Source organism: Perna viridis, chromosome 14 (assembly GCF_037379345.1).
Source record: "Perna viridis isolate PV_CMFRI_1.1 ecotype Kerala chromosome 14, ASM3737934v1, whole genome shotgun sequence".
Taxonomy (NCBI): Eukaryota; Metazoa; Mollusca; class Bivalvia; order Mytilida; family Mytilidae; genus Perna; species Perna viridis.
The window spans coordinates 8,211,450-8,224,243 of NC_142458.1; the positions used below are offsets into that span (position 1 = coordinate 8,211,450).

General features: G+C 33.9%; 1 protein-coding gene across 1 annotated transcript; it reads right to left on the reverse strand.

Moving 5' to 3' along the window:
* Positions 1 to 521: 521 nt before the first annotated feature.
* On the reverse strand, positions 522 to 2,725 carry LOC148598020 (uncharacterized). The gene is made up of 2 exons (XM_088561464.1): positions 2,568 to 2,725; positions 522 to 1,637 (listed from the first exon to the last, which is right to left on the reverse strand). The coding sequence occupies exons 1-2, from the start codon at positions 2,570 to 2,572 to the stop codon at positions 668 to 670; spliced, it is 975 nt and encodes a 324-aa protein (XP_088417590.1). The 5' UTR covers positions 2,573 to 2,725; the 3' UTR covers positions 522 to 667.
* Between the last annotated feature and the right edge of the window lie 10,069 nt (positions 2,726 to 12,794).

A 12,794-nucleotide genomic window follows, 5' to 3' on the forward strand; every position in this document is an offset into this window, starting at 1 on the left:
TATAATGGGAGTTCTAATTGCTAGTGCTTTTGCTTTTCTGTGATATCTTGTTTTCCTTTTTTTAAAATTTTTTCTATGTGCAATCTATTTTATTCGGTTCGCTACATTTTGCGTATGTATGTTGTCTTTGTTTCCTATTTGCACGTTTTATGCGACGTTTTTAGTTTTTGGCGTATTTGAAATATTTTACCGCTGACGCTTTAACGGTATTATTTTTGCCGATATTTATACTTCGAGCTGTTAAATGTGTCTTCATTTGGTTTTCTTATTATATTGATATTATGTATATGAAAAAAATCGGTACCTAGGTGTTTGGAGACGCTCCCTTACTGATGCAAATGACCTCGACACACCTAAAAGAAATTTAGTGTGCACCACGTGATTGAGATTAATTTTTTTTTTATATAGGCAGAGAAAAAGTACAGCAGATAAACTTTAATTGAAACATGAACTTCATTCAACATTATGTTGCAAGAAATTTAAGAATGTCTATCACTGATTCATTACATAGACAAAACCCATTCAAATAGTACATTTATTTGGAATACATAAACGAAAGATGAAAAGTGACATTTCAAAGTGTCAATAAAAACAATTACTCAAAGTCTTTGATTGTGTCGGTCATGAGGAAAACAGTTGAAATATCCTTTACGGATATTTTGTTAGTTTATTTTTTATACTTTCTCAAAAGGTTTCTGAGGAACTGTGCACTGTATCTGCGGGATGGGCCTTTTGACATTGGTGGGAGATCAGGGAGTCTATTTCTCTTGTTAACATCCTCAGCAGAGAGGTATTTTTCAAGAACATCCTTTAAAGACGAACTTGCTTGTCTTTGGGATGATTTCTTGGAAATTGGAGGCAATTTTGGAAGAGCTTTCCTTTTTGCAACACTTCCCCCAGGAGTATAGAAATTCACACACCCTTCGTAATCTCCATCATAGTATTTGCAAATTTCTTGAGCTATTTCTTTACGGCATCCATGTTCTTCACAGTAGATTTCATTAATGACTTCTACCATTCCAACCCATTTGACAGCTTCAGGATCATCACATTTAGTGTCGGAGCTCCCGCTATATTTGCCACTGCAGATATCAGCTCGTACACCTTCAACGCAGGACTCTAACTGCTGCCATTCCGTCGCAGGATCAAACTTTGCACACTCCATAACGTCTTCAGTAGCTTTATCAAAACCTTCCCCTGCGAGTTTAATAACCATCTGGACTCCAGGACTGCGTTGTGGCTTTTCTGGGATATAGAAATTAACGCAATCGCGGAAATTGCCTTCATAGTATGAACAAAAATGTTCGGCAATTTCTTTTCGACAACCGCCGAATCCTTCACAGTACATGTGGTTTAGAACCTCTACCATACCAACCCACTTGACGCCTTCCTTGTAATCACCACAATCAGTTTCTGCATCTCCACTATATTTACCACTGCAGATGCCGTCTCTGACATTTCCAACACAGCCCTCTAACTCTATCCACTGCTTTTCTGCATCAAACTTTGAGCACTTCATAACGTCTTCTACTGCATTTTCAAAACCTTTGCCAGTAAGCTTTTTAACAATCTGGACCCCAGGACTATCTTGTGCATTAACATGCACCATCAGTGCGGCGAGGCAAACGTAAATGATCCTATAAGGAAAATTAAGACGAGCGTCAACAAAAGATAAATGCATGTATTAGTAAAATGAAGGAAAGACAATGAAACCTGTCATAATCGAATCCATTTTGGGATTTGAATCGTTAGGGTTTGATAAGTGTTCGGAATACTCAGGTTCAAAACACAATTAAACAGATCGGAAGTGTGAAAAGTCTCTGATTTTAACAGGGTTTTCTTTTTCAAGGATCGGTTTTACAAGGTTATATTTTATCGACTGAATACGCATTTAATGCAACATAAAAAGTATGATAACCTACAAGAGAATCGTCTAATGGCTGGCTTTCAGACCACAAGCTCGGTGAAGTTTGAATAAATGTACGATTGGCAGGCTTAAATTGGTTTTTTGACGGCCTAATTCTGACACTTAAGTGCAGGTTAAAAAAAAAACCAAAAAAAAAAAAAAACCAAAAAACAGACTAAGAATAAGTTTTCTTAATAGCACAATGCATCCAGTAAGTCCTCTCCTTTGTTTAAGGTCAAACATCAAAGCGAAAAGTGGAAAAAGAAATTGCCTGACCGGACATGCAGTGCTAACCTACTTAAATTGTTGTAATTACATGTCCTGCCATTTTTACTTTTAATTCCTGTAAAGCGCGCCAAACATCGATCTCTACCTTTGATGTCCTTAACATTATTGATTGCCTCAATATTTTATAAATTTACATAAAAAAACAACAAAAAAAAAAAACAACAAAAAACAAACAAACAAACATACAAAAAAAAAACAAAAACAAAATATAAAACCATCGAAATCCAACCAAAAATGACAAAAAAAAATAAAAGAGAATCCTAAATTAAACAAAAGAAAGCAAAGCACAAGACAAAAAACTAATCAAAACAAATTCATACCCCACAAAACAAAACATAAACAAACCATAAGCACTGACTATTACAAGACTTACCTCATATTGATCTGACAGAAATCGATTGCAGTCCAAATGATTTTGGTAAAAGTCTGTCAGACTTTGTCCTTTATATAAACCATTGACCAATCAAAATTCGTATTTTCAGCAATATTTTGAAATTTCAGCACTTTCTCAATGTCAACCATTTAAATTGTAAAGTATGTACATAGTTTTTCACATACTTACAAGAAAAAAAACTAGAACTATTTTCTATACTTTGAACAAATCACAAAAGAAGACTTTTGTAAACATTCATTATGTGAATTTAAATCTTAATATAGCTCTACAACCCAACTACCAAATTAGGGGCAAGTACTTCGAGTTTTTTTTTATTTAAAAAGAAATTATAAACCGATTATATAATAAGGGAAAAAATATAATAAAACATATATTACCTGAACCAATGATAAATCGAAACCTGACAAAACCAGACAAAACTGAACTTTAAGGACTTAATAAATCGGAAACATGACAGAAACTTATACAAGTCAACATATATCAATGTTAATATTTTGAGCATGGATAAACCGATTACTGGTGACGTTGTCTAAACCAAACTATGTCGTCAGTCTTAGAGATTCAGATAAGGCAGATTGTAATTGCATCATGCAATAATTTCTCTTCGATTGAACTTGGCTAATCTGAGGTAATCATTTTGAAAGTGTCAGTCCCTGTAAGAATCAGGCTGTGAATGAAACATAGTATGAAAAACTTACCATTTCAAAAGTTTAACTTGACTATTTGCAGCATCAAAATCCAGGAAAAAAACAGATTTTTCATATCACTTTGGTAAATTGTGTTATAATTTCAATGAAATAGACTGAAAATGAACATTTCAAGGATACATAATCTCGTTTTTTCTAACTATCTACTGAAAAACTTCTGAGCAAATCCAATTAGTGATGCGGAAATCAAATAACGGTCTTTCCAGATAGAGGGCGCATCCTCGAGTGTAACTATATTGTCAGATTGTCAAGATATCGTCCTTGATTTTCCCGTTTTGCCCGATTCTTACAAAAACTTCACTTAAACAAATGTAATACATTAACCTGCAATTTATTATTTTGATTTTTTATTTCTATTTGAAGTACAATGCACATATTATGAACATATGAACATTGACACGATATTCATATATAAAATCTATATAAAATCTAACTAGACATGAAATCTCAGCCCCCTTTTGACAAGAAAATGGTCTGTGCTTAATGAAAGAATCATCCATGATATTGCTTTTGAACATACATCGACTGTGTATAAAACTAGTTGGTTCTCATGTATCAATGACAAATACATGATACATGTATACTGTCTAAAAACGTTATTTTTTTTATTTTCGTCCTGGCAGGTTAGGTATTTATGTAAAAAAAACTGTCTAAACCATATCACTTTTAATATTTAAAATTGGTCCGGTTTACTAAGGTTCAAAATACTTGTAAAATGATATTAGGCACTTTCAAAAAATCTGATTTAAACAGGTTCTCGGATGAATCAGGGTTCGGTTAGGAAAAGTCTTCTAATTATTCATGTTTCGGTTCATACAGATTTTCTGATTTTTCAGGGTTCGGTTCATACATGTTTTCTGATTATTCATGGTTCGGTTTAGAAGGTTTTCTGATTATTTATAATTCAGTTCATACAGTTTTTCTGATTATTCGGGTTTGCTTCATACAGATTTTCTGATCATTCATGTTCGGTTAAGACAGGTTTCCGGGTCATTCATGGTTCGATTCAGATTGGTTTTCGGGTTATTCACAGTTCGGGTAAGACAGTTTCCACTGTAAATTACCGATACTCTCCTTTACCAAATATAAATCTTGAGTAAAGGTTTAATTCGACAAAAACATAGGCCCATAATTCTTCAGCATAATGGACAGTATCAGATGTGTCGCGTTTTTTTTTTATAAAATGGAAAGGATCCTTACATGTACCCTATCAATGCATTTGGTCCATGCATGCTCAGAGTTTTTATTGGAGTCTGCGTTGCACCTTTACTTTTATTTAAATGAAGGTACTTTTTTGGTTATTTCACACTCTTTGTTTAGTCTTTATCCTTGGGTCACATTCTTTTGATTACCTCTCGATTTATGATTCCCTTTCAAATTAAATAAATGTTCGTTGCTTTGCTTTTGGTGGATGACTGTTTCATCATGTTGGCAATCGCACCACGTCTCCTATTTTTATATTGAGGATGCTTGCTTGTCATGTTCAGCCATTTTTTTGGTCAGATTTACCGTCTCCTCTGGTTTTATCCATTTCATGGATTAATTAGTTTAGCCCAGTGACCCCCAATTTTCTTTTCATAATTTATTTTTTTTTAAAATGAAATCCTGGTTACTGCTTTAGTGGTTTAGATAGATAAAAGCTACTAAGACAAAACCAATGAAAAAAAGGACGAAAATATTTGTATACGAGGCGTTTACGTCAAAACTATTGAGATGCTATCTTTGTTGGACTATTTGTTTAAAATTGAAGAGATATCTTCAAATCATCATCAAATTGAAAAGATATATTTAAACCATCTCTTCAAATCATTCTCGCACTTAAAAGTTAAACGGCATTTATTTCACAAAACAGGGTTATGACCGGATTTTTGACGCTAACAAAATAATGGACACTACAGTTTCCCACAGGATCATAATACATATACACGTTTCCAAACAACGAACGCTGACAAAAGAAGAACGTCCTACAACTTTTAATGAGGTGAAAAACTGAGCACATATTCAAATTTTAGTTCAACATCCTCGAAAAAATTGTGATGCATTTCAGACAAGTTTCATAGCCTTGTCGATCGATATACAGTTAAACCTGTCTAAACAGAACCTTATATTATCTGATAACCTGTATAAACCAGACAAGTTTCTTTACATTTTTCAGTTAAATGTATTTTGAACAACAGTTAACCGAACACCCGCCTAAACGGAATCATTTTTAAAGTTTACGGTTTTATACTAGAAAACGACAATTTTGAACACGACAAAAATGCCTGATTACTGCGAAAGTTCTTTAATTTGTGGATGCCAATTTTCGAGGATTAGAGAAGAAACATATAGTTTGTGGATTCTTTAATTTGTGATTCTGAGGTTTAATGTACTATACACATTAATAAAAATCACATTTTCGTTGGGAACTAAATTTCGTGGCTTGGCTTACCCACGAAAACCACGAAAATTGGTACCCCACAAACAATAGTACTTTCACAGTAATCCGAAAATCTGTTTTAACCAGATTTAAGTCCCTTATATCGATCATTTTACAAATACTTTGAACCTGAGTAAACCGGACCAAATTTAAAGTTTAAAAATGGTCTGGTTTAGACAGTTTCCAATGTTTTACATTAATGCATTTTTTTGTATCCCTTTGCCCTCCTAAAAAAGCCAAAGATTATCGTCTCATGTGATTTGAGGGGTCAAAAAGGTCAAAATATCAAGCTCCATACACCAACAGACGTCTATTCCTGACTTAAAACATCTGATATTACATAAACAAATCTTTGTAGTAATCAATTTATTGTTTTGTTTCCTTGGCTGCCGATCAAGTAACTCGTGTTGACCCCCAATTCCTAATTAGAGAGAGCATGGTCTGAAAACTCTGTAGGAGAATTGATTGACTGCATTTGATTTCGATATATAGAAGAACTTTTTCAGAACGGAAACATATGTGAAAGTCATCTATTGCACACAAACCAGCTATTTATTTGCTCCTTGACAATATATTCAGTTTCGTATTTCTTTCTGACGGCTTTCTTATAATAATCCTTCTCAGATTTGTGCTGCAACTCTTCTATTTGAGAGGTCAAAATGCCAAGCTCCATACACCGACGGACGTCCGTTTCCTCTCCTACAAACCGTGTGCACAGGCCTTTTAAAATTCTCGGATGACATTCAATTTTTTTACTGGAAACAATTGGGAAACGCCGGGTAAAATCATTCGCTTTAAAATACCCATAGATTGAAATATTCTTGTAATTTCTGACAATTAAACCCACAAATAGTTTATAGTTGGTATACCTACTGTTCAAAATTTCGAATGGATTTTAGAAATGTTTACTTATTAGTGAATATTTTTTCATGGCAAATGACAAATCCTATTGTTTTCGCTTAAACACCCATTATTTTTAGCTCACTCTGGAAGCAAGCAACCTGTTACTGCAATGTATCAATATACAAAGTCGAAGTAGTAAATAAATAAAATGCTTCGCAATGTGCAGCTTGATACGACTGAACAAGTCGAGACCTGAACAGTTTGGGCAGGTATGGACACATCATTCAAGCTCGATATAGCTCTGAATTTTGATTGCAATCAAATATTTTACACAGGAAAAGAATTTGACCAGTATTACAGTAGCCTTATTCATGGTACAATATTTCTGAATTAGTACATCTGGGCATTGCACCTTTTGGACAATTTCAAAGCGATCCATTCACTTTATCTCTTTATTTTCTGTATGTTGTATACATGTTTATGGAAAATGCTTGTTTTTTACCCCTTTTGGTCATAACACCCAAAATCAAAAACTTTATCCCAGCAATTGTTTTGTGATATTGGAACTTGTACTAGAATTTCAAAGAGATCCCTTCAAATTTACTCAAGTTATTGTCCAGACATCATTAAAATACTTGTTTCTGTGCTCCTTTTAGCCTTTAAAACCCCCTAAAAAACTTTAGTCAAAACCCCCAAAATCAACTCCAACCTCCCTGATGTGGTACAATTTTAAAGGCATCAATTTACAGTTAATCAAGTTATTGTCCAGAAAGCATGGATATATTTGTTTTTGGTCCTTACTTCCTGAACGGCTCACGTACAAATGTAGCAACCACAAAAAAAATATTTTATGGTATAACACCCTGTGACTCAATTTCAAAAAGATTCATCCACATGTTCGGACATCATGAATATGCTTGTCCTTAATTTCTAAGCTGTTTGAATCACACATACCCCTCCCTCAAAAACAAAAATAAAATTCGAGCCTTCCTTTTGTGGAATATATCAACAAAGATAAAGATACATAATGTATATCACTCTTATTCTCAAGTTACTGATCGCTCAAGTAGTATATACGGACGACAACGAAGATGTCGCCAGTGCCGGTGCCGATGACATCAACAAATATGGCGGCAATTTATTTGCAGTCGTATACAAATTGCAGAGGAAAACAGCCGGTCCAAGACATGTTTCGATGTACACCTATGGAATATTGAAATAGATGTGAGTCGAACGGACGCACGGACAAAGGGTAAAATTAATTTAGTTGAGATGGAATAAAAATCTAAATAGTCATCTTTTAGGACCTTGTCACCATATTTTCTTAAAGATGTGCATGTAATATTTAATGAAAAAATACCCATCGTCATATTGTGTAGTTCGTTTTGCTCGTATTTGCAAAAGTGTTTCCGGTTTTAACGAAATAAATCTTCATATAATCGAAAATTACCACATCAAGGTTTACGATATCAAAAGCTCTTAAAAACCACAAAATCTTTCAACAGATGCAATGAAATCATTCTCAAATACAGATATACTTGTAAACGATTAATGTACGAGTATCTACCATCCTAATTTTTATGGTAATATTCTTCACAAAGCACGGTTAGCTCGATACTCACCCAATAAATTGATCAATCCGTTGAATAGGCAAATTTTAAAGAGATATAGTTATGATTGTTGTCAAATGTTTAAAGGTACATGTAGCACTTTTAGTATTTTACATAGAAACTAACACCATGATATTTATCAGCAGTTTTTTGTGTTCTTATTGTATGACTTATGTTGTACCGTGGTTCTCCCGATGGGGTTGTTGGTTGTCTCTTTGACATATACACCATATGCATTCACGTTATATCATAAATTTAAAAAGTTTAACTGGTAAAAAAAAAAGAAATTTCCAAAAGTTGAAAAAGTATGTACTCACATTGAAATAAGACGGTCGGCGTCTCAATCAATGTTTAATAAATTTCTGCTAAGATTTGTATGAAGAAAACGCCCCTTATTTACACTGTATGAAAATCGAGGTCCTTTAACATAGTAGCAGTTGGAGCTCAGATTTCATTTTTAAAAATGATTTAAATACATTGAAATCTATAAGGTCATGCGTGTAGGCGTTAGAGTTCAAGATCCAGTCGAACAAAGACTGTGGTTGAAAATAGAGAACGATAACAAATTTGTACTTCTGCAATAAAATATCTTGTCTGTGAGATGGACAGCGGCGAATTCAGACACTTTGAAAAAGAGAGTGCCAGCCGGGTTCCCCCTCCTCACCAAAACAAAGGTGGTGCCATGACAATATTTGCTATTTTTTGTCAATTTACACATGAAAATGACAAAATTTCCAATAAAAAAGGTAAAAAGGTGGGTGCCAACCCCCTACACCCCTCTTTTGATCCGCCACTGATATATTTTGTAATATATCTTGTCACATTGAATACCGGTATACAAAGTCATGATAAGATTGTCGATCCATGCTATAGTTTTGAATGTGACTTCCCGGTCGTTTGTTCACAGTGAAGTACGTTACTTAGTATTTAGTTTTGTTTTATTGTTTCATGCTTCTGCCTCCATTTTCAATGCTTCGGCCGACTTTAAGTGTACAGTCGGAACTATTCGGTCATTTCCTCCGTGTAACCAGAAAGGCCGAGTAGTTCCAATTGTTTTTAAATTGTGGTCACACATGATTTTATCGTCTTTTATAGCCGAACCGTTTTTGGACTTGGTTTTTGTTTGATTTTGGCAGGTTTTCAAAATACATGTGGTATACATTTGGGGCTACATAACATTATGAAACAATCTGATTAATTGTGAGACATACTTTTTTCTTAAACAAGAGATTCTCTGCTTAATCACTAACATCAGTTGCGTATCCAAAAGAGGTTTTAGATGTTTGACCCTCTTTTATTGAAAAACTTGGGTAAATTCGTGCAAAATTTTGATAAAAATTAATAAATGAATGGTAGTCTGAACCCTATCGTAAACCCCCTCGACGCGCCACCACCTTTCAAAATTTCCGGATCCTTATCTTAGCATTAGTTACTATTCTTTGTTTTGTGGAAATAATTGTGTGCATTGATTACAGGCCGGGATTTTATCATTTCATTTTTGACCAAAAAAAATCAGTGTTGAAAAAAATCCTTCAATATAGATAACGTGGATTTTAGTTCCATGTATTCCGTCGCAATTTACGCAAAAATTGATTTTTTTATAAACTATATACATGTACTAGTACATGCATGTTGTTGGTCTTATTTTATTAATTCAATTCAATTCTTTGTTACTTTAAACTTTTAAGATTATTATCACTACATATTACAAATAATTATAGTCTAGTTGTATAGCACTGCAGACAACCGAGAATATTTTCTGGCATAAACATTGCGAAACTGGCGTTTTACAGTTTGAATAAAATTAGAGAATTCGATTTGTTGGTGTCTATTACCTAATGACCCTTGACACATACTTTCCACTCAAGTGGCACTTTTCAATAAGAGCAGAGGCTTCCCTTATTTCAAAATCAAATTATCTGAGACTAATTCTAAATAACTGCAAAAAGTATTTTTGATAGAATCTAAGATATTATAAAATGTTTCATTGTATATTCAATGATTATTTAAGAGTGTGGTCAAATAACGGAGTAACTGGTTAATCTTTATTCGTGGTTCGATCACAATTACATTTACAGAGTATACAAAAATGAAGCTGCCATGATGCTATTTTTAAGCTCCTAATTGTATATTTTACATACAAACCTGATATTGATGGCTTTTCAGGTCATAAGTATAATGACCCCAGTTGATAATACAAGTACAAATGTATAAACATTCCTAAAAAGCTTGCTCACCGTTATCATTTTTAGTACATGATTTGTTTTTCAACCAGACTCGATGTTTTGCAGGTCCTATGGGTCATTGGTCATTTAATTCACAAATCATATATTTAACTACTGAATGATTTGAGGGTATTTCCAACTGAAATTGGATCATGAAACCCAGTTTACATTGTTGGGTAAAATATTCTGCTTTCACAATTTAAGCTATAGTCTTATAACCAGTTTCCTGTCGAAAAGGAAGTTGTACGTGCATACGTAATTGATAGTACATATGAAAAAAGTGATAGGATAATTCGAATTGTTGAGTTTTGCAGACAGTTTATGGTAATGAACATTTTGTGTGTGTATATATGAACGGTAGTCGCACTTTCTATGTCATACTGCCATAGCTTCTTATTTTGTTTTTTTTTTCATTTGAATGACTCAAGGGATTTCCTGTTGCAGAATATGGTCTTTGTCATCGGTTGACAAAGGAGTGGGACATCTTGTAATCCACAACTTCTCCGAGATTGCTGACAGAGTTTAATGAAACTTTCAAAAATGTTTATCACATGATACAATCATGCGTATTTCTACAATTAGAATGACGTTTGGGGTTTTCCTGATACAAGCATGGACTAAGTCAGTACCAAGAAGACCAACTTTGAATCTGCAACTCTTCTAAAACCGTTGAATGAAACTAATTTGATGAAAAATTCATAAATTCTCTATCAAATGATGCCATGGGGTTTTAACAGTGCGTGCAAAAGATGGTACTTGTCATTTAATTTAGTTGGCCCAGCCAGGACGCATCTTCTAGTCCGGGCTCCTCTACAACCACAGAATGGACACAAAATATTTATCTTATGATGCCATTGCGCGCCTCCAATTCACAAATTGTGTGTCAAAATTGTTGTTTTGAATATCCAATGCCAGCAATGAATGGAATAAAGTATCAGATACTACCATTACGCCTTCAATAGACTCAGCGGTTCTAGCCATGTTTGTGTACGATATGGTACCAGTATCGCATTGCATATCCCTGAGCGGGGTGTACATCAAAACATGGATGCTATAAAAATATAGTGCATGGATGCTATAAAAATATATTGCATGGATGCTATAAAAATATAGTGCATTTTCTTTTTGCCTGTCTACAAACTAATGTTTTGTCAAAAGATGTGAGCAATGACTTATAAAATAGAACAAACACTATAAGATGACAAACTTTTTTAAAAAGAAAATCTAACATAATAACATAAAAATGTTCCACTGAAACGGTTGGTTTAATGATTGCAAAACGAAAGTGAAAGTAGAGAAAATGGCTATTTATAGTTCAAGACTATTTTTCTGTCCGATCATCGTGGACTCACCCTATTTTCTTTGCGGGAAATTATTTATTCAAATGTCCTTGAAATGCTACATAAGTGAAAATTTTATTGAATCAATTTACATTTAAAAAAAAAATCCTAAAAATATGCACTTCACTATAGAAGTCTATGGGAAAATTAATATGATACTGAGACCATATGTGCTTTGAATTTACACTGTTGTAAAAACTGTCAAGTCGTGAAAAGGTGAACAATCAATCAAAATGCTCGAATAAGGTATAGGCTAATTAGATTGGAACTATTGAATTATAATATGATTAACTGCCTCCACACGAGTCAGCTTGAGCATGTTGTAGCATAGCAGAGTGTACAGGTGGAAATGTTTAAGAAACGTTACTGGCTCTATGTACAGGAATACATAGATAGCAAATGGAATCATTAAAAAGGACGATGTTACCACCGATTGTACTGTGTGCTTACAACAGAAAACATACAAACAGAAGGAGAGATAGGAGGACGACTTTTTTAATATTGGGTGGGCTTGGAAGGATTTGAGAAAAAAAAATTGACGAAGATCTTTTTGAAAATGAAAATTTTGATCGTAAAGAATGGAGACTCAGTAAAATAAATGACTACTGGTTTTTATAACGGTTCAGAAGCTGAAACTTGGAATCGCATTGGGGTCATGTCCTTTTTTCATTACACCAAATCAGTGGCGGATCCAGAGAGGTGCAGGGAGTTAACACTCCTTTTTATTATTACAAACTTATTACAAAATTATGGGATGATGGTAATTATTGTTTAAGCGCATGCAAAGGTTTGTATGAACAACGGTCGGACAACTTTTAAGCGTTGACCAATATAAAGGAGATCCAATTCATCGTCTTCATTAAATGGGTAAAATCGTGTACTTAAGAAATAATTCGTTGAGTGGGTAAATTTGTACTCATTTTAACATGGGTACGGCATATATTCGATTATTTAACACCGAGCGACAGCCCACACAAAGCTCGTGCTTGTACATGGACATTTACTAAGATACAATGCAGACTGTTAATTATAAGTGTGTTAGAAATACCGGAATCACGGTGC